Genomic DNA, 23158 nt, shown 5'->3' with positions numbered 1-23158 from the left:
ATTTGGGAGGTTTTCATATATTTTAGCAAGGCAGAAAGTTGTTTAAACAGGCCTCTGTTTTGTAATATGGTGTTTTAATGAAAATATTTACAGTTGTGGGAAAATATTTTTTAGTCTGAGTTCTTTTCGAAACATTTTGTATTTGGGAACACAAAACAAATAGTTTCAATTTATTTTTTCACAGAATGTACACATTGATATTAAATCGTAATCTTAAAAGTTCTTTAGATGGGTAGATGTCATTTAGTATTTTAAAATGAGAATATAATTTTAGGAAAATTTGGGTAACTTTAGATATAAAGTTCAAAATGTATTTACTGTATCTTGATCAAATGTAAGATATTATTTTTATTAGGTTTCCTGGCATAAATATTGAAGCTGTTAAGGTTGGGTGTGTATTTAAAATGTTTAGAAAATGTTACAAAGCTGAATTAGTTTATATAGAAATTTAGCCTGTTATGAGTCATGGATAAGAGAACATACATTCTCTTGTACAGTCAATACAATTGGATTTATTTTAAAAAGCTCTTTACGTTGTGACACTCTAGCTTTATTTAAAATAAAATATTTAAAGAATTATTGACCATTTGTACAGTTTAATGGGGAACTGTCAAATTACCCTAGTTAAAAATACTTATCTAACTTTACATTTTGTGGTTGTACTGTATGTTCAGGTTGAGCAGCGTAGCTTTACGTCCGCTCAACGTGCTTCCTCACCAGTGGGCAACGACGTGCTGACGTAAGACGTATGAACAACAAACAGTTGTTGGACTCGACTTCAACAAGCTAGCGAAGGGTAGCGCTGGACAAAAACAGGCACAGCTGACATCTCCCGGAGACAGATATTACCATCATACCTCAGCGGTGGGCACGTCGCAGCTATATTCTTCTTCTTTTTTAAGAAAATAATTAATGCGGAGGCCAGCATCGTGTAGCCCTGACACGGTTATGTAGCGCATAGGGATAACGGCCGAAAAATGCCCATTTGCTCAGAGTGTGACGCTTGTTTTTTTCGCCGCCGTTGCTCCTTGTGGCGTGTGTTGCGAGCGTAGTTGCAGCACGACTGAGAGTGAGAGACAAGACCTGCACTGGTATTAAATATTTCTTCCCTTGGGAGAATGTACTGTGTTGGGGAGAAACGGATAGGCTCGCGTATAGAAGCAGACACACGACCGCTCTGGGGCCTGCACGTCACCGTAGGACAACTTCAGCAAGCTAGCAAACGTTAGCTCGCTTTAATTCCTGTTGGTTTGTTTGAATGTCGGAGTTTAACAATTTTTGGAGGTGCCTAAAGTGACTTATTTGTTTTAGTGGATCGTCGTATTTCGTTTTTTATACTGCTGGCTATGTGTTGACGACTAGGGAGCAATTGAACGGGTCCCATTTAAAGCAATACGACCAAGCTAGTAAAAAAATAAGTGGAGTTTACCTGATCGGCATAAGTGAAGTTGTATATTTAGGTGTATGAGAAATCACTGAAATACCTTCTAATTTGCACATATTTCACGTATTTTGAGAAATTGATATTTCTAAGAAATAGCACTTTAGTTAATGGAATGGGATGCACCAAAGTCACTTGAGACGTGGGGGTTTTGATTACTTTGATTAAAATCGGACAGAAATTTAAACTAGAAGTAGAATTTTCTTTGTCATAAACTTACAAAAAAATAAAAAAGTTGGTGCTCATTTGAGTAAATGGTTGCTAGACAGGGAGCATAGACAACCATATGTCACTTGTTTCCTAGTGACTGTGTTATCTACTTTCCTACCTTTGTGACATGGTAGTAGAGGCTTAGTCACTAGAGATGTAAACATGAATATCCAAGAGCAGTGTCTAGATCTGTGTAATGTCAAGACGAAAAGCAATGTCGACAATGACTATAATCCTACAAACATCACAGAAGGGGTCACTCTCATCTCTGAGCTCATGACGGACAGTGAGGCAGAGAAACAAAACATTGTTCCCACGGAGGCGTCGGAAACGTACCTGATGCCACAGCCTACCGACAACCTTCAGGGTGCTGAGGAGGATAACCAGAAGGCGCAAGACACACTGGAAATTGATGAAGTTAATGGAAATCGAAAGAACTGTGTCCAAGATACGCCTGCTGTAGTTAATGTCACTGGCCTAATCTTTCCCAATGACGGACAGTACAAAGAGGACGCTGAAAAGGAGAAGATGAAGGATGATAAGTGTTCCGATCCTCCAAGTCCTGTTGTGGAAGTAGTGGATGATGGTGGGGACATGGACATAGGTGTGGATCTGACTCTGGGTGAGAGTGGGCTTTTGGAGGCTGAATCCGCAAATCTTAGTACAATATCCGATGCTATTTCGGACTCGGAGTCCACTCTTCAGGATTTCCCAGCTGGTGAAACTGCAGCAAGTCAGTCAGATGCAAAACAGACAGAATCTTCTTCCTCTGATCAAGTTGGTCTGTCAAACGAGGAGGGAGACGATAAACACAAACCAAGTGGCAAAAGGGTCACGTTTCCCTCAGACGAGGATATAGTTTCTGGAGCAGTGGAGCCAAAGGACCCCTGGAGACATGGTAATACCTTTTTGTTTATGTGTTCGTTTGAGTTTATGATTTTCTTTTCATTTGAATTGTCTACCTCACCCGTGTGAACATGTTGGATAATTTGGATTTTCTAGAACATAATACACAAAAAGGTTATATAATTTAAAGATCTGGCAACTATTCAGACTTTTGTTAGTATTTCACATCTTTACATTTACCACCTGATATCAATTGAGGTGGTAACATTCAGCTAAATGTATTGCAGATCATTTAGAGGAAAATTTCTTTTGTCTCTCATTTAAGCTTGCCGTCCGCTGATAGTCAAACTTCTCTCGACTTAGCACTGAGTCAGCACCTGTGGCCCCTTGACAAACACATGTTGTGGTAGTTAAATAAATAAGATAAAATGATTTTTTTAAGCACACTCAATCGTCAAAGTGCGACAGTATATCTAAAAAAATTTAGGCCCAAACCAGTCCTGTAGGCAGTATTGTGAGTGAATTCCACTCCTCCTTAAGGTGTGCCATTTTAACACAGTAGGTTCCTGTTTGTTCAACGAAAACATGTCCGAGGAAGCAGATGGGGGATGTGGCACTGCCTTAACTTTATTATTGGGAGTCCTGTATTATAAGTTACAGCAAAGTTAACAGTCCAGATGTATTTATTCTAAATTGACTTTGAATTCCTTTTACTTTTTTCTGTATATTAATAAAAACATTCATACTCTGTTTTTTGTGTAAAATGCCATACTATTAGATATTGATTACATATTGATTATTTCTATTGATTATGAATGTCAATGTTATCATGTTTTTAAACCATAAACTCAAATTGTTCGTAAGGAATACATTTGTAAACAAAAGAAAACAGAATTAGACATTTTTATTTGGCATTTATTATGATTTTTAACTAGGCTTAAAAAAAACCTTCAAACAATCAATATTTTAAACAATGTCGCTTCTTGATCAGTCACGTCGAAGAAAAAAAGTTTTCCTTTATTGTAGAGGCTTATCTGATCAAGTTTCAGAGTTTTTCTCCAGTTGTTTTTGTCAAAATAAGTTTAGGTTCTTGGTCCCATGCTCAGATGTGCTCACCTGCAGCTTCGTTCATCATTATCCCCTTCTTTGAAGTGACCACGAACATTAAAGCATTCAATCATCTCGAAACAGATGAAGAATATTTGTCTGCAAAGTTGAGCAAATATGAACCATACATATACATCTAACCTGTCTACTATACAGTCTTTCTGCCTTTAGCCTCAGAGTACCCCTCAGAGTATATATATATATATATATGTATATGTAACACACTATGAATGACCACAGATGGGCAGGACATTTATGGCCTCTGGGGGGTCACTATGAAATTATATTATTGCATAATTATTGAATTGAATTATTGAATTAAACAAAAAAAAAAAAAGCAACAACTCCAAAACAAAAGAACATATGATGGAACCTAAGATGGAACTTGATTGCACCTATTTTTCCACAACAGCACTTAAGCATTAAAAACTACTAACTACTTAATTATTTATATTTTAGCTTAGGCATCAACATGTTGGATTTTTTTTCATATTTAAAATGTAAATTGAGTACATTTTTTTCCAATGAATCTAAAAATATAAATTATTGTAGGTTTGTTATTTTTACCCCGTTTACCTTTCAGTTTGGAGATGGGCACAATGTTGTATCAAATTATTATGCAATGTTGTGTTTATTCAGATCACTAAGTAGTGCTACAAAAAAGGTTATTCATTTTTCTGCCACTTTTGCTTTGTAAATAAAACTTAAATTAAGCTTTCATAATTGGATTGATAAACCGCTAGGAACATGGAATGAGTTTGCTATTAATTGTGAATTAACTTTGGATTAGATTAGTCAGAATGAATAGTTTTAGTTTATTAACATTTTTTTGTGCATGTATTCATTTATTAATAAATTTGACTTATACAAAAAATTATACCACAGTATTGAAAACAAGAGTTATTAAAATATCTCCTGATAGATTTTGCAGATGAACTTCTTTGATGACTCAGCATTGATGACTGTCTTGTTACAGCCTTCTATCTGTTTAAATCATAACATATACCCTTTAATTCACCTAAATTTTTCATTTTTTTTTAACAAAACACTGGAAGAGGATTGACATGCACGTAAACAAAGACAACCAACAGGCAGAGTGAGCAGCTGTTAGGAAGAGCAGGACTAATGTAGGACATTTGAGCTCCCAGCTCAGCAGCAAAACAAAACTCTGTAAAGTTTTCTTCTATCTTTCACAACCCTTTAAAAGAAAATATTACTATGTAAAAAAAACTAAGGCAAGGCAAGTTTATTTGTATAGCACATTTCATGTACAGAGACAATTCAAAGTGCTTTACATAAAACATTAAAAGAAACGATCAAAAGAGAGTAAAAAACTAAGAACAAACTTAACATCTTTAAACATTATCTTACCTGTTGTACTTGATTGTTTTATAAATGTTACTTTAAATTAAGCTAATTAAAGAAAATAAGAATATTGATTAAACCTATAATCCCTACAAACAATCATTTTTATAAGACCAGGTATAGCCAGGTAGTTGAACTGATTACAGTCTGTAGGCCTGTCCATTCTTTATGGATAAATTCAATAGAAGCAAATTGCAGGGCCATATAAAACACATGGCAAACTGAAATGCTTTTCTGAGTGACTTAAACTGTTCTAAAAGTAAAGTTATTTCAGATGTATATTATGTAAGTTTTAAAGGTCTCATCACTATTGCGTTTGGAGGCCCTCAGGCTGCTAATAGTTACAAAGTTAATTACAACAAATAGAATACCCTTATCTTTCTGTAATCTGAATAGAGATAACTCTGTAATTAAATCATTCCCATGTTCACCAATTTATTTTATAGTTAACTTTCAGAAACAACCTTATTATTAATATTAATATTTTCTCATTTATTCACATTGGATGCAACAAAAGTTTGTTTTTTTTCCGTTCTCCTTTATGCTAAGTCTATTAACTGTTTTGCTACTCATTTATTTCACTGCTGAGTATTCCGCTGCCAAACTTACTCGGTCAAACTAGCTGCTCTTTTTATAGACTTCATTTCTAATGCAGTCTGAACATGAATAGCATTTAATTTTTTTGGTGAGTTGAGGGTGTTTTGGAAATTTTTTTTATGAAATAAAAGTTGTTTAAGAGTGATTGTTTGTCATTAGATAACATTTAGTTAAAAGTGGGGTCATGAGGCTTTTTAGCGTGCCATTGATGTACAGATTCATCTGAAGAGTTTGAGTAGAAGTCCTGGATGCATATATTCAGACTAAAAAGGAAGCTTTTGCATGATTTATACCCAGCAAACTCCATCATTTGACCAATAATAATTCAAAACATTATATAGTATTACTACCGAGGAGTCCCACTCAGGTTATCTGGCCTCAATCTGATTCCAAGTCATTTGATTTCAAATATCTGCTGATACATAGTTCTGACCCATTACTTTTGTGTAACGTTTTAAAAAAAACATGTTCCTGATTTGTATTTTACTTCTTTTATCATTTAGCTCTTAAATATATTAATTATTTGAAGTAGATTGAGCAATCAAGTAAAACAGGGAACTATCAACTTGTAAAACTAGGTGATAATAAGTCATGTGAGAAAGTTTTACTGTAGCTTTAGAACAATTAAGCATCTTTTATCATATGTGATTCATTTCTTTATTAAAAAATTCTAAAAATTAACAAAAGTACTCTTAAAATTATTGTTATAGCATTAATATGCTGATGAGCATTCCTGACTAACCATTTATTAGTTTGGTAGTTTTTTTAAGAGATGATGAATTTCCTTTTTTAATAACTTTTTCCCGGAGTTTGTACTTTGTAGATGGTCCCCTGGCAGTCGTCACTGTCAGCCATGCATAAACAGAAAGAATCCTAAAAAGAAACAAAAATCCTATATTATTTCCTTCTAAAGTGCCTTATTCCTTTTGAAAAAATTTAAAACATTTGCTGTAAGTTTAAAACGACTAAGAGTTATTGAGCCCAAAGGTCTTAATCTTTGAGTGTCTCGCTATCATTTACTGAGCTATTTTTGTGCTCTTCCTGCTCAAACTAGTTTTGCCATCTATTGTGCCTATATACAGTCTTGTGATCCATTAATGATATGCAGACTTCTAGTAGAGTATTTATTTGTAATAATAATCTTGAAATATATTGTGCCAAAATAATAATAAAATAAATATCCAATCCCTGATCGGGTTGAAACATCCGATTCAGATCCAATCCTGAAACTACATGATCTCACAAAAATCTGTAGAACAGCAAGAACTCAAAAGGGGAACCATGTTATAGCAGGAGATCACTGTATAGCATAATATATAAAGGTAATTGCATAATTTCCTTATGTTGTATTCATCTGATTTTTTTTTTTGTCTCTTCCTTTTGTGATGTAGAAATGCACGCCGTCTTCAGTCTAGAACAAACACCATCTCATTCTTCTAGGATTCTGGCCCTTCCAACATATTGCACTTAAATGTTTCAAAATACAGTATAAATAGAATTGTGTATAAATATTTCTTTAAAATTATTTTCTTTGATAAGTGTAATTTGCTAAGTCTGCAACTTTTTAAGGCCACCTGTACTGAAAGAACTCGAGCTCTTTGGCATATGTACACTCTGTGCAATGTCATCAGACCCAGAGTCCACTTGGCACCAGGTTGTTGGTGGCCTTGTGACCCATACTGTCCCTGTGGACCAGGTTACAAACTGATTAGCAAAGCTTTAGTGTTATGCATGGACAAAGGCTCTAAAAACCTAGAAGTTGGCTGTGTATTTACAACCGGCTGACCAGTGCCAAACTTCAGGATCCAATAAGGCCAGGTTTTTAAAAATTATAAACAACATTTATTAATTTGACCATGTATTTTGTTAACCTTGGTTTTTCTAAAGTAAAAGCTCAAACCACAGTTTCACCAGTGCAATTGTACACTCCTTATAACCATCAAAGCCATAAAAGGTCTTCTTTTGTTTTATCACTTTCTAGTCTTAACAACTTTCTCTTAGAATAGGCAATGTTTCAAGTAGAAATCATTTTTTATTTTGACAAAACAGTTGCTTAGTTATTGATTTGATTCCAGTTGGTTGGGTTTGAGAACTTTGGTTTGTGCAAAAGGGCCTGGCTTATCAAATCTTCACATTTCACTTAGTTTGAAGGTTGACATCTTTTTTTCCTCTTTTAAAGCAAAAGGCTCAACTCCTCTAAAAACAAGACTGGTATTACTTGTTTTTTGTACATGTTTGTTTTTTTTCCATGTTGTCGCTCATGTTTGTGTACTAGAAGGCGGTCTGACAGGGTCTCCATTGCCCTTCCTTAAACAAATCAGGCAGTCAGCTGTTGTGGTAATGATGTCTCTGCCATAGCACAGCACTGCAATGTGAAATAGCTGCCAATATCCCTGGAGAGAGCCATTATATTTTAACACTATCTCTTGCAGATTCAGTTACAGTTGACAACAGGTTTATGTTCCTGAATCATCATATTTTTAGCATGTCATGTTTTTTCCCATTTTAAACTACTCGTTCTGGTAACAGACATGTACATGCATGACTTCTAAAATATTTTGGATTTAACTCAAGAGTCTCAGTTGAGACACTTGGCCTCTGTTTTGTATGCCCAGTGTCCAATCATCATTGCGGCTGTTTTTTTTTTTTTTTTTTTAACTACACACTGGGAAGGATTTCCTCTTGAAACAAGTCATTTGTCAACACTGGTTGCTTTGCTTTTAACTTGCTCTAAGTTAGGTTGGTGTTTAAGGGCGTATTTACATTAGCAGGTTTAATTCACACCATGCTTTGTTTCCTCAGATAGTTGATTTCGTTTGGCAGTTGTGAAAACTCGTCTCAACTCTGGTACAGACCAGACATGCAAAACCTGGTCCCCAATGGAATAACAATTTTTTTTTTCCTACATGAGGGTAAACCAAAGTGCATAGAGTAAACTAACTGTGAACAAAACGGCTCATACAGCAAAATAAGGAGAAGCAGGAATCAGACAAAGAGTGTAAACCAAATGTATTGAGAAAGCACAGGCACCATACTATTACGTAAAAATGTAAAATATCAGCTTGTCCTAGCTGGTTTTCTTCTTCATGCTTTCCCTTCCATATCTTGCTGATAAAATCCTGCTGTCAAGCGAGTAGCATTTGGAACAAAGTGATTTTTTTTTTCCTGCTTCAAACTTTGGTTAGCTTACGAAAGTGCCATGTGTGAAAGCAAACCAAACCAGGGAACGAGGGAAAATTACCAAGTTTACTGGGCGACTATTCTAGTGTCAGCTTCACCAAAACTCCATTTTAGGGTATTTATTCTTCAGCTTACTCTAAAACCAAAGTCTCTTGACGCTTTCTGGAAAATCATTTTAGTACAGGTGAAGTGTTGGGCTTAACGAAACCTGTTTAGTTTGTAGAACTACAATAGGTAAAGTTGTTATTCACCTTTGACTATATAGTGATTTATAGCATTTTTGTAAATGTGTGGAACTGTGACTGTACCCTAAATTTTAAAAAGTCTGGAACACAGTTTCTGTGTTTTTATTTCTATTTTAAATGTTCTATACTGATTTTTAAATCCTACTTTCTGGATATGAATTGAGTTACTAGTAATGTGTTTGTCTTTCCTGTTTCGATTGTTGTGTGTTGCATTTCCAGACAAGCGTATTTCCTGTGAAGTTTTTGTGATGTCCTTTTGTGTGCGTTTTGTCCCTGGAGCCAGTGCATTCTGCGTATTGCCAACAGTGAACCTGATTTTCAGAGAAGTGCTATAAAGCTGCTACTTCCCCTTCCTTTCTGTTCTTTTCGCACGGCTCCTCATTATCACTACATGTAGCAGCAGCTTTGGACAAAATCCACGAAAACAAAAACAGAGGAAGCAGAAAACAAGTAACAAAAAAGGTGGAATGTGAAAGTTCTACACACGTACTGCTTCTATTCTGGCTTTTATTTGTTTTGAAACACTTTTAACTTTCATTCACTGAAGATGCCAATTTTTAGTTTCCTTGACAAATAAGTAATAGATTATTTTTTAATTAAAAAGGAAACGGATCCTTGTTCTCCTCTAATTCTGTTGTCAATGCTCTGCGGTCTTTTTTTCCCACTAATTAATAGTCTCTGTGAAAATACTGTGGCCTAAGTATGGCACTCTCCCCACCCCAAACCTCGCCTTCCCTCAGGAAATGTTTACATACACACTTGTGGCACAGCAGCCCTGCATAATAACATTTTTCCAAGGACATCAGGTTTTCTGAAACGCACAGACTATTCTCTGTTATGCTCTGCAGCATACCCATGTGAGCTGCTCTTAGGGAAATCCACAGGGCAGTTTTCAGGCATGTTTTGTAGGCAAATCCATTCACCTCAAGTAGTTTGCATGAATTAGATTTAATAAATCTATTCTTTGTTTAACTAAATTTTCTGTTAGGCGTTTGTACGTTTGGTTGTTTAGTAACCATCAAATCATTGTCTCAAGCAAAAACTGAACTGCTTTTTTTTACTACTAATATACTTCTTGTAATTCAGCAATTTTGTTAGACATCAGTTATTATAACAAAATCTTCCAACAAATGTGATAAGTAATATAAATATAATCTCTTGCTCTGTCAATACAAGTTTGGTAGAATGCTAATGAGAGGTTGTCCACATGCAACAACTGCAATATTTTAAGAAAAATCTTATTGTACTCATTTTTTAAAATGCTATTTATAAAGGACTGTATTTTTCAATCCCTCATAGCGAAATTCACCAGTTTGGGCATGTGACCAATAGACAAAAGTGCTGTTGAGATGCAAGGTGGCTGAATTCATGCTTCAGAAGTCATCTGGAAGTTTTGTGTATTATAATACTTTGAATTTTTTCAGTCTGTCAAAAACTTCTCAAATTTAAGAGATAACAATAAACTTTATTTATACTATTATTTTGTTTAAAATAATTTGCCCTACATGAATATTCTTCTTCACCTTTTGGCTTATCCCTTTCAGGGTCACCACAGCGTAACACCACCCACTGTTTTGCATCAGTGATTTGGCAGAGATTTTACACCAGATGCCCTTCTTGACACAACCCTGTATTTGAAGGGCACAGGGACCCAGTTAGGCAGCAGCGTCAAGGGTCTTGCCTAGGGACTCAATCTGGATGGGGATCAGTGGACACCCCGAGGATTGAACTCAGGTCTCCTGCGTGCCAACCAACTATTACATAGCAAAAAGAATTACATGGTGCTGCAGATTGCTGTGGTATTCGTTGATTTTAGCCTCCTCTCGCACTGTACATCATCAACCATGGAGCCAGTCCCATACCATTATACTTCCTTGATCGACAGTTGATGTAACACTGAAGCCGTCTTTTCACAAATTTTAACAAAGTTTTGCATGATGAGGCAAAGATTTTAAATTTTGATTCACCGGTCTGTGACCCCTTCTTTCAGTCTTTAGTAGTTCAGTGGTGGTGTTTCCCAGCCCAGGCAAGCCTCTTTATTCTAATATCTTAGCAATGCCTTTCTTGCTTCAACTCGCCCTGCTTACCCTTTAGCTCAAAGTCTTTACTGTTAAAACTGAGACTTGCCTATTAAGACTAAGACTGTTTCCTGTCAGTTTCTCATAGTTTCTGAGTGCCTTAGATGGTAAAAAAACTTTACTCACTGACACCTTGACTGATTTTGCAATGTCTATATAAGAAAGACTTAAATTGTCAGTGTTAAGATGGTTTAAGTTGCCTTTTTCTTGTTGAAATAACACATCACTTTCAGCTCTACAAAACTGTTCAATTAAAGCTCAATATGGAATAGTATGATACCACAGTACTAACACTGCTTTTATATACCTAGAGGGAGAGGGTTGTAAGCATGACTTCTAATGCTGCATTCACAATGAACACGGCCGAGACATCAAATTCGCATCTGCTGCCTCTGCTTTGACACTTGTCAAATTTACTGCTTGACGCGCCTGCTGAGGAGTAACCACCAAAATTGTTCTGGAATTCATTTGTTGCCGCATAATGGATGATATTGAGCGAGCATGTCATATGTTTTGGAGAAATCTACAAATAAATCTTTTTATTATTGTCTTGATGAAAATAAGAAAAAATATCATAAGCCCATGAAGCTAGAGCCGTCCCGCGCTACAACAGTACTCGCGGCAGATCTCCGGGCCAGAATAAATTACTTGGATAATTGGGATGTTATAAAATCTTTGACTGATGAAGGGGTCAATTTTAGCATGCCTTTGTTATGATGTATTCTAATATTGTTTTTGAATATTTACCTAGATTTTTTTTATTTAATCTTTCACCGCTGAGGAGTTATTAGTTATTTTGAGAATGTGAATTACATCCAGACAAGATAAAGGACTGTAGTAATTGATACAACTACTCAGTGAAGGAAAAAAAACACAAAGGTTCATATAAGAGTTTTATACTCTGAAAGAAACAAGCTTTCATAAAGACAGTTGAGCAGTTATAGTAATGCTAAAGTCACAAATTATAAATGTAATAAATACCTTTAATATTAGCATGGATTTAGAGTTTTTTGGGGGGGTTTTTTGCACAAGTTCCTTACTTTCCCCACCTCAGTCTTTCAGCAGAGCTCTAGGTTTGAACATTGCCCAGTCAGCTGACTAGAGTTAGCCTTTGAACAAATCTGGGAAGGCAAGGCCAGTTAAACCACACAAAAGCCAAGAACAATGCCTCCTTTTTGTAGACTTCAGTGGTGCAGCTTCTAAAGGGGTTACAATATATGATCCTACTGTCAGTAGAGTGCCACCTCAAGCAAAATACATGTGAAAAAAAATTTAAAAAATATCTCTGTGTAGTGTAGTTTTGAACCAACACAGGTTCTAACACCAAGTTTTTTGAGCAACTGTTTTATTTTACTACAAATTTTGAATTGTGGCTTATGACCCTGAAATGTATCAAATAAAATTCGGTATATTCTTCAGGACCTGCTGAAGTTCTTGCCTATAGACCTGTCATCACATCCATTTCACAAAAGGAATACGTAACTTTGATGATGAATTCAACTCTTTTATGCTAAATGTAGCCTGCTCACTGGCTTTAGATAGCTGCAAAACCTATAGTAATTGCATTTTAGACAGATAATATTAATGTGTTTAGTCCAAAATACATTCAATAAATAAATAAATTATACAAAAGCCTTTGCTAGAAACAAGGTAAGTGCTCTGAATAGGCTGATCTTTATCACTACACATTGCCGAGTTATGCTGAGGCTTTAAATTGCTCTCATGTGGACACACTAAGGATTAACACAAAGTTGTTTAGGGACTACACACTGCAAAATGTGTCCCCTGGCATTTTCTTACTATCTGCTGCAAGAAAAATCATTCACCTATTTCCTCAATTTTTTTTCTACTAGTTTTTCTGCTCTGCACAGTCACTAAGCGTTTCCTCTCACTTTGATTTGTTTGTATGTTTGTGTGTTAATCTCTTGATGTGTTTATACAAGAAAAATCCTTAATCTCTCAAACCTTTTCCCCTGTGCTTTGCAGCTCAAAATGTGACGGTGGAGGAGATCCTCTCTAGCTATAAACAGGCCTGTCAGAAACTCAACTGTAAACCTATACCCAAAGTGCTCAAACAGATACAGGTAAGGAACATCCTAATGCAAAAAATTGTTTTTATAGCACATACATTTATGCAGAAGAGGATAGCACATCTTGGTTTATGCAGAAATTGATTTTCGAAATTCAAAGAGCTTTGGCTTCACGTTTCATTTCTCACCTGAAAGGCCATTCACATACACGTATCAATCTAATCACCATTTTTTTATAACATGTTTGATATGATCGTGTAAATAGAACTATCTGGTATTCTTTCAGATCAAAATAGTTATCTCAAAATAAGTAATCGGGTTAACACGTGTTGATGTCTCCCAAAAAGGTGGATGTTTCTCAGCATGTCTCTCTTTATATCGATTTAAATTATTGCTAAATTTCTATACATGTTTAAAGGAAGTGAAAAGCATGTAATCAAGAGGCGATACCAAGTGTAGCATGGCGTATCCAGGGCAACTGAAGTGTCCTTCTTGAGGAGTACAAACGACCGCAGCAGTGTTTTCCTATTTTGCTAACAAATTAGTCCCCTCGTTATCATGGTTATTGGAAACAGTTTTGAAAGTAGCAACAAGTCTTTTACTTATGTCATTAGGTGCAAAAACCTTTAATAAATCAGAATATTGACTAAACATACATATATATATATATATGCACACACACACCAGGACATCCTGATAATCCTATTTCCAAAGTCCATGTAAACGCAAACTGTTTATTGCAAATGTCTGATAACTCCCAGTTATTCAATTTACTGGACTCATCAGGTTCACTGATGATAAACCTGTGTTCCTAAGCTACCAATGGGTGTTTAGATCAATTGAAGGTTGAGATGGGGAAATATTATAGTTGTGATTTTCAGTCTTGGTCCTCAAGTACTTCTTATCATCAGTCTTATGAACTGAATTGAGTGAATTTCTGAATCAGTTCAGAATTCATAATAAGTCTTTTAGTTTGTACATAAGAATTATACGAGAGGATCCTTCAGGGATGCATTTTTGTTCTGAACTGTATTTCCACTTCCTCTGATTTAAAGTTAAAAACATATTTGAAAAATCTAAAATATTCAGCAAGAGCAACTTGAGAAGCTACAACATACACGGCCACCTTCAGGAAGTCAGTCATGTCACCCAGAAGCCATCTTTGAAATTTTGTCTTTATTTAAATATACTATTTACCAAAATATGTATCTCTAGATCTGGAATCTAGAATTCATTAATCAACTGGATGTTATCATTAAATTAGGGATTCAGAATAATCACAAGTTTTACCTTTTATTTGTTATCATTATTATAGTTTTTTTAATAAAAAGGAAATCATCTCTTTCTTTTCTACTTGTGGGTTACCAGGAGAGTCATGTGCTCGGCATTCCCTGTACATAAGTAATTCTTCAGCTGAAATAGGGAAGCTATACAACTTCTTTCTGTATATCTTGCAAATTTAGTGATTTTGTAATCACACACCAAGAAAGTTTCTAGTACAGTAGTCTCTTGTTTATCGCTATAGTAAGGAAACATTTGCCAAGATGTTTTCCCAATTTTTACTTCTCAGAAGAGACGGCACTTTGCAATCTTGCCCTAGTTATTATTGTCTCTTTTTTCTTTTTCTTTTTATTTTGGGAACTTGCTTCTGTTAGGACACTGACACTTTAGGACTATATTATGTTTCATTTTGTACAAAATGTTCAGACAGATTATAACAGTTGATTTGCACTATTTTTTATTCTTTTTTTATTATTTATTTAAATCTATTTAAGGTTGCCTTTTTCATTCTATAATTGTGTGTCGTAACTAGAGAGCTGCTTAAAATGAGGATCATTAAATTCTTGATTTTTAGTACCAATCTTTCTGATTTTGTAACATAATTTTTAAGAAGAAAATAAAAACATTGTTAAATAATAACATTAATATTCACTTCAGGGATTTAGTTTACAAAGGATTACTAGTATACACACAGACTGATACATTTAGATTTTTGATTAGTCTTCTATTACAAGTTGCAGCTAATGAAAACCCAATATTCAATACCTCAGAAAAGTAAAAGTTTACTTAATTTTTTTTAAAAGCAGAAATTTTAGATAAGGGAAAACTGTAAGTATGAAAATAGCATCCAATATGCGATTGGGGAATGCATTTATTGAACTGCTGATACAGTGCACTATGGAGGCAATGAGTTCTGCTGAAGTAATGTCAAAGTCCATGCTGCTCTGATAGTGGCATGTATCTCTTCTGTGTTGCTGGGTCTCATGTCTCACACCTCATATCAAATGACATGGCCTCTCAAACTACCGCACTGAACCATAAAAACCTTCAAATTCAGACCTTGTCTCTTCTCTACCAGATTCTAGACTTTTGCTTTCTAAAATAAATGCTACATTTGTTTTAACTAGGGAAAAAAAAGCTTCTGAGCCACTGAGCAACAATCCAGTTGTATTTGTCATTAGCTCAGGTAAGATGCATCTGATGTTGTAGTTAAAGAACAACTAGAAACAAGAAGTGTGTGTTCTGGATACATCTGTGGTTGGCTGCTGATGAATCTCAGACTACAGCAGTAGTTTACTTCTCGTAATTCTCCCCCAAATTCTTTGTTCCTTTTTGAAAAAGAATAACCTAAAACCTGTATCAATCTCTGTGATTTTTGTTAGGGCTAGATCCTTTTATCTAATTACCTTTATAGTATCTTTTTATTGAATATGAAGCACTTTTTAAGAATTGAATCCACATTTGTCCTGTAGATACAGAATTCAAATAAAATGCACTAAAAACATGTACTGTCACTACTGACTCAACATAAAAACAACAGTTTTCTTAATATTTTTAGAGAGAACAGACTGAGCTTTTGTAAAAGCTTATGAACAAGATTCAAAGAAATATAAAGCTGAATCAGGTTAAATGCACACAAAAGTTTAAAGAACATCTTACTACAGATGAAAATGGGCTTGGTGAAGCAGATAATATGATTGCATCCTCAACTGAAGTGGGGTTAAGATGGGTTAATCCTATTCACTGTTCTTGAAAACCTGACTTATCAGCATCATTGTTTAGAAGTAAAGAAATCTATTTGTGTGTAGTTTTTCTTAGAAAAACTAGCCGTCTAAATTGACTACAGGCCATGTGCAGTTGAGGAGCTGTTCTCCCTGTTTTTCCCTCCACTGAATTCTTTAACAATTCAAAATAGATGCCACATATTCTAAATTACCATTGGTTAGACAGACTATATACCTTTTTTGTCATGTGCTGGTGCTGTTTTTGCTTAGCAGGAGCACTATTTAGCGGCGTTGTGTTGAATGCCTGCTCCACAATAACTCCAATCAAGAGTCGTAAAACTTAGACACTTGGCAACCTTGTGTAACATTTCTGCTTCTGCAGTTCTGCTTTGGCCAGGAGGGTGTCCTTAAAAATCTGTGATTTGTATGCACCTAAGCTTTATGCAAGAGCATGTTCTATCTGCAGTTTAGCCCTGGACATGTATGTGGCACCAGGTTTTAAATCATCTTTAAACCATTCGGGGCAGCCATGTCTTCTTGATGAGATAAAGCATCTAAAAATATATCCCGGCTTGTTTCACTTAAAAACATTTGTTATGAGGCAATTGTGTACATGTGGTCCTAAAGTAACTGTAATATATTGAGAGGCAATTTACATAAATGCCAGTGACTTTTTTGACATCAATGTTTCTGTTTTTCAAATCCTTCACCGTTTAACACTTCTCTCTACATTTGCATTTAATTAGATATTCCAATAAAGATTTAATTTAAAGCTGAAATTATCACTCCAGTTTTCTTTTTCCTGTTGTTTCTGTCAACTTAAGCAAACAAGAATCACGTAACTGATTCATTTGGAGACCATTTAAAACTAGAGAAGACAGTCTTTCTCTTTTCTACACCAAAAATCTGTTTCTAACTCAACAAATATTTTAATTTGTTACAGTCTTTTAAACTTTGAATTGTCAGTGACAAATGTGCATTCTTGTATGTGTGCTAGCAAAATAACATTCATAAAAATCTAGTGCAGTGGAGATTTTATCAACGCTATTACCTCTAAAGTTTGATTAAAAGAAAATCAAACCACAACATATAAACTACTTTTTAAGAAAAATCTTTCATATTTATTACTTTATTTATTGAGACACTATAGTCTATTTCAATGCTGGTATAGTTAGCCTTTCTGGACTCAGCAGTTGTCCGATCACATAACATTCTTGGGTTCGGTTGAGTCACACCAGTGACCATCAACTTAGTCTGTATCCATCACTATTACAGTACATTCAGCTGTAACGGTAAGGTGGTCGGGGAGAGGTCATGGAGTTCATGCTGAATGGACCGGACAGGAATTTGCCTTTGCATAGTTTAGAGGGCACCACACTGTTCATGAATATGTGGGTGGATGTGTTATCTGGGATAAGATAAAGAACCACTTGAAAATTCTCCTTATCTGAGTGATGCTAAAAACTTGCACAATTAGTATGTTTAAAGAAAATAAAATTCTATTTTACCTTTACCTATACACTTTTTATGTTTCCAGTGTGTGGTCACATAAAACCACATTGTTCTCTGACACGACTGGATGTGAGGAGTTTTCAGAGGTGCAACAAAGCAGCTTCTTAGATTATGCTGAAATTATCTTTGTCAATCCACAAAAGTTTTTTTTTCCCGCTCCTTGATGCCTGATTTTATTTCAATCTTTAAAAACAAAATTAACTTGTGTTTTTGTTTTCAGGTAGATGCTACATTAGGCAATTTTGGAGCCGAAGTGGTTTAATGTATACTTGCATCAATAGGCATCAATGGGTTAAAAATGTCCGAAACCAGAAAACCAACTGCAATATCTGTTTATGTTCTGCCTGTTTTACTCATTTGAAACTTTCATTACATAAAAAATAAGCGGGTTTTTTAATTGCTTTGACAGAATAAACTTCTGATAGTTTTTTTTTTTCTTAATAGGAACTCAAAGACCTTACCCTGCGAAATGAATGCTTGGATTTGAAAGGTAAGTAAATAGAAATACCCTAATAATTGCACAAAATGCTTGATATTTGCACTATTTTGTGTTGTGATGAGGAATTCTAAGTGTGGGTCTTAGGCTTTCATTTTTTTATTTTTTTACTGCAAGGAAGTAAAAATTTATTGCCAAAGATACAAGTTTTTTCAAAAATGAAAGCGAGTTCTATTGAAACTAGGGTCACTCAGTGCAGACTCATTCTTTCTCTGTAAAGGACTAATTTCCAGATTTTTTTTTATTTTTATTTTTTTTATCTGACATCATTTTTACCTGCTGTTTGTCTACAGGTGAAAAACTGGACTACAAAACATGCGAGTCCCTGGAGGAAATTTTGAAGAGAGTCCAGTTTAAAACGGTCGACCTGGAGCAGACCAACCTGGATGAAGATGTAAGTTAGTCATTGCTTTTCTACTCTTTCTTTCTCCTAGAATTAATTTTTGCCTTCAGCCATCCTCTGATCCGTTTACTTCTCTGGAAGGATGTGGAGTGTTTGTCATGGGTTTGCTCAAATTACCCCAGAGTTTAACTTGTGTAAACAACTACTGGTGCTGTTTGGCTGTATGCAAACACACACACAGAGCTTCAGTGTGGTGTGTACGGATACAAGTCCTGGACACTTCCTGTCACGCTGCAGATATGCTATACACAAATGTCTCCCCCTGACATAAAAAGGTCCCATGGGATCCCTTGTATTTTAATGAAAATATTCACTGATAACGGTGGTATGTCTCAGTAAAAAGACATTGTTGATACATTCAACCTTGCTCTTTGAAATGATGCTTCCGGTCTCCTGCTGTATTCCGTACACATCTAGAATGTTTGTTCTGCCCTCAGACACTCACAGACCCCATTCTTGTTTTCTTATTTTTACTAACTGTTACTAATGGGCTTATTTGGGAATCTTTTTTTGGTCCAGAACCCCACCAGAACCAGATCAAAGGTTTTGGAGAGCAGTGGGAAAATTGTTGGCTTTAAAGTTTCAAATTTCTCCTTGGTAATTCTGAATATCGTTGGTGTTTCTATCTCCACCTTTGACTTAAAGTCACTGCATTCGAGGTTGCTATAGTAGACTGCAATTGGTTTGCATCTGACAGACTGACAGTCATTATGAATCAAGGTAACAGGATACACTCGTTTTATATTTCCATCTCAGCAACTCACTGTAACATGGCTTTGTGATGCAAACATGTTTGGATCCTTCAAAGATGAGCTTAAACTTTTCTTAGAAATGCATTCTGACCAGAAATGTGGTTCTTCCCAACCGGCAGACTAGATGTAATCAATCCGCTGGTGTCTGCAGATCTTCAAAGTCTAAAGTAAATCAGGTGTGTTGGAGCAGGAAAACTAGTAAAACTTGCAGGGTAAGCAGGACTGCAGACTCATTAAGAAACACTGCCTTTCAGGTGTGTTATCTAGAAAGTGTTTGTGCTGAAGATAGCTTGCCATTTAGCTGTTTTGTGGATGGAGTTTTGCTTTTTTACTGAGTATTTCAGAAGAGGCGTGTGAGCATGACAAAGTCAAAGCAAATAGTGACAGATGCGCTCTTGTTTTTAAACCAATTTGGAGTGTTTCCCTTAAAATCAAGCAGCCAAATGAGTCACTGCGTGACTCACTAGAAAGCAGCACTTCAATTGAAAGCTGCTTGTGGTACAGAGCACACGTCGAGATAGAACAGCAGAATGATTTGACTCCGGTCTGCAATCTTGCTGGGAACTAGACGGGAAGAAAAAGGTTTTACTGGGACATGTTTTTTGAGAGGCCCGTGGAGAGACGGCCATTGAGAGCGCGATCACATGCAGCTTTTATTGGACTAAGTGTGACTCATCATCCCCCACGCCCGCTAAATAAACAGGCATGTGTATTTTCAGTCGTGTTTTCCGTTAACAGAGAAACTGAGGACAGGTTAAAAGATGTCATGCAGCGAGTAGCTTGTCTGATGACGTCACTTTGCTTTAACTTCAGAAAAAAAAAAAAACTAGATCACTTCCTGTACCTTAGTGCACAAAAGCAAACATCCTTCCATTATTATTTTACAGCAGTTCTTTGCTTTCATGTTGAGCTATGGTCGTATCCACGTTTTAAAGGTTGTTAAATATAATTAATCTTCCGTAATAGAGGAGGGAACCACATTAAACTGTTCTATATTGCATGATTTAAACACTTAAATCACTCTAGCTTTACAGGATTGCCTGTTTTTGTCGCTGTTCATTCAGAATACATTCATTTTCTTACAAACTTATTTTCATCAAAGACAATTTTCATTTTAACTTTAATTGGACAACAGTTAAATTGTTACTTAATAGACAACATATTTTTTTCTTTTTAAATGCATGCAAATTCTGTAATACATACATCTTTAGTGTTGATTTCATGGGGCAGGCTGACAAAAGAACAAGTTCTGCTAATGTTGGAAAAGTTTTCTTGTTTTTTTCAGAATTGCCTTTCATTGGTTAAGAAAAAAGGGAAAACTATTTTTAACATATGATGAAAATGAATAGTTTAATTACTGGATTTTGAAGCCATAACTAAGATTATTATAATTTGCAAAAGACAAACCACAGCTCCTACCACCATTCTGCCATATCTCTTTATGAACAGTTTCACTTTTTTTAAAAATGGCTTCCAGGACTCTTACAGTCTTTTTTTAATATTTATTTTTTCTTTGCTTTTTATAGTATTACTACTTGCATTTGATTGTATAAATGTTTCTTGTATTGGCTGTTTGTAGTCTTACTACAAAGAATAAACTGTTTTTACCAGAAATCTGAGCATTTTTTATCTTCATAGAAATTCATAAAGTTTCTCTGTGTTCAAAACCAAGTGATAGATTAAGTTGAGAAATATAATATTGTTGTTATTTTTTACATTGTTTATCTCTTCACATCCCTCCCAGGGTGCTTCAGCTCTCTTTGATATGATCGAGTACTACGAATCAGCCACCCGTCTCAACATATCCTTCAACAAGCACATCGGCACACGAGGATGGCAAGCTGCTGCTCACATGATGAGAAAGGTAAAGCAAAAGCTTTCATGTCATGTTTCCAAACACAAACTGGCAGTGAAAATAGAATTGGCGTGTTTTTATGACCTTAACACATACCATTTGTTTTTAAGGACACTTTATAATCTAAACTTTAATGACAGGTTATCATCCAAAGCATGTTTTGCACATGCAAGAATGGAGAGGTCTGAAACTGGTTTTGTCACCCCCTTGAGACTTTTCACAGCTCCAGTTGTACTCTGTCACCTCTCCTGTGTGGTTCCTGTTAAGCTCTGATTGAGGCCGAGCTCAGGCATTGGTTGCAGTGAAAAGTCTTGGCTAAGGGGTCCAATCGTCTGGGGAGTATTTGTGGGCAGAAATGAGCAGGTCCTTCAGGCTGCTGTGGTTGTGGTTCAACTCGATGCTGAGTGAACTCATTTACAAGACAAACCAAACGTTCTAGTCCTTACCTCACCTCCTAATCAAAATGATATGTGGTTTTATCCATATTGATGCTGTTCTGACAAATAAACTCTACATTGTGTTTCAAACTATTCCTTTTTTGCAACAACACTCCAGTTCTCCTGTTTTACACCTGGATAGTACATAGAAACATCTCTAAACCACAAACTCTTGAAAATGATGAAGAACATCTTCAAATTCTTTTATTAGACACATTTAATATTTTTTCTCCCTTTAAAGTTACGCAACTTCCGTTAAAATAGAATAATTAAATCTACAGTTTAGGATGAAATTTCATCCTAAATCATTGTTTCTATCCAGAACAGATTATGTGTTCTTGACTAATTACTATAGTAAAGTGATGAGCAGTAGTTTTTACATTTGTATAAGGGCCAAAGGATTTGTCCCTTCACTAATTTTGTCTGAATTAGTTTGCATTTGTAATAAATTGTTTTACTTTTTTGTATCTTTTAAAATAATTTTTATTTGCTGTTTTTGTAAACCGCACATATTCTTGCATTTGTTGTCTAATAGACCTGAGATAAACTTTGAGTTTTGTCTTACTTGATTGAAGTCTCCACTATGGGGCTAAACAGAATTGTTTGTTGTTTGTCATCTGCACACTATTATTAAACTCTAATCACAGTCCCCCCCCTTGTTTCCAAATTTTCTCTGAGGTAGGCATTCCAGTGTTCCGTACACTGTTCAAAGGTCATAGTCCAGCCCTGTTTGTCAGCAGCAAACTTACAAGCTTTCTCTCTGTCTCTGCAATGGACGGCTTTATCCTGAAAAACAACCACCAATCAAAGCAGTATCTCTACCTTTTGATCACTTTGTAAGAAAATTAAGAATAAAGCTAGTAATACCTCCTTGTGTAGGTCTTCTTTGAGATGTGATAGCAGCATTTCAACTTTCTTTTGCTTTCTCAGAGCGACAAAATCTGCAAAGTTTAATCTTGTTTTAAAGTCATATTAGTCAGAGATAAATCATCCCCACTGTTGCACTTTCTGTTACTCACCACCCACTTCACCACCTAACATACATTTGTCCTGTTGGAACCAGCATCCATATGTTGTTTTCTCCTGTCCTGATGATGCACTTCCAAACCAAGATCTCCTCTGCTTTCTCTCAGAGCAAAACCGGTTCAACAAAGTCTGTTCTCTTTACATTTCTCAGATTTACAGGTTGATTTTCAGTTTCATGTCCACTAATTTTTTAGAAACAAGTTTTTTACTTCAGCTTTCAGTATCTAAAGAAACCTTTAAATGATCTGGAGCCATTACTATCACAGCAATGTGTTGGTTCTTGGTGTGATAGAAAACTTAAATTCCCACTGTTAAGGAGATGTGTTCAGACATGGCTCCTCATTTTCTCCTGTTAAATGTGATGTCCCCCCCATGGTCTTGTTTTTATTATCTTGGGTATCTTATTTATAGAAGTGATGTTTGTCTATTTCAGAGCTGATCATACACCGTTGGCAGAAGACAAAGCCAATGCTGACATCTGCTGATTTCATAGTGAATATGAGACCTACAGTCAGTGTTCATGTGACATTTGACACCAGTTTCAACTTCAAGCAACATAAGACTTCAGTTGTT

General features: G+C 35.5%; 1 protein-coding gene across 1 annotated transcript in view; it reads left to right on the top strand.

The window, feature by feature from the left end:
* Positions 1-695: 695 nt before the first annotated feature.
* ppp1r37 (protein phosphatase 1, regulatory subunit 37) overlaps positions 696-23158 on the top strand; it is a 33595-nt gene continuing 11132 nt past the window's right edge. The window contains exons 1-5 of the mRNA XM_024276645.2: positions 696-2549; positions 13056-13153; positions 18061-18106; positions 18406-18506; positions 21012-21131. Coding sequence (XP_024132413.1) covers positions 1814-2549; positions 13056-13153; positions 18061-18106; positions 18406-18506; positions 21012-21131 — 1101 coding nt within the window. The 5' untranslated portion in view covers positions 696-1813. The remainder of the gene's footprint in view (positions 2550-13055; positions 13154-18060; positions 18107-18405; positions 18507-21011; positions 21132-23158) is intronic.

The sequence above is a fragment of the Oryzias melastigma genome, linkage group LG13 (assembly GCF_002922805.2).
Source record: "Oryzias melastigma strain HK-1 linkage group LG13, ASM292280v2, whole genome shotgun sequence".
Lineage (NCBI taxonomy): Eukaryota > Metazoa > Chordata > Actinopteri > Beloniformes > Adrianichthyidae > Oryzias > Oryzias melastigma.
Note: the sequence above shows the minus strand (reverse complement) of the source record. Positions and strands in the feature narration are given on the sequence as shown.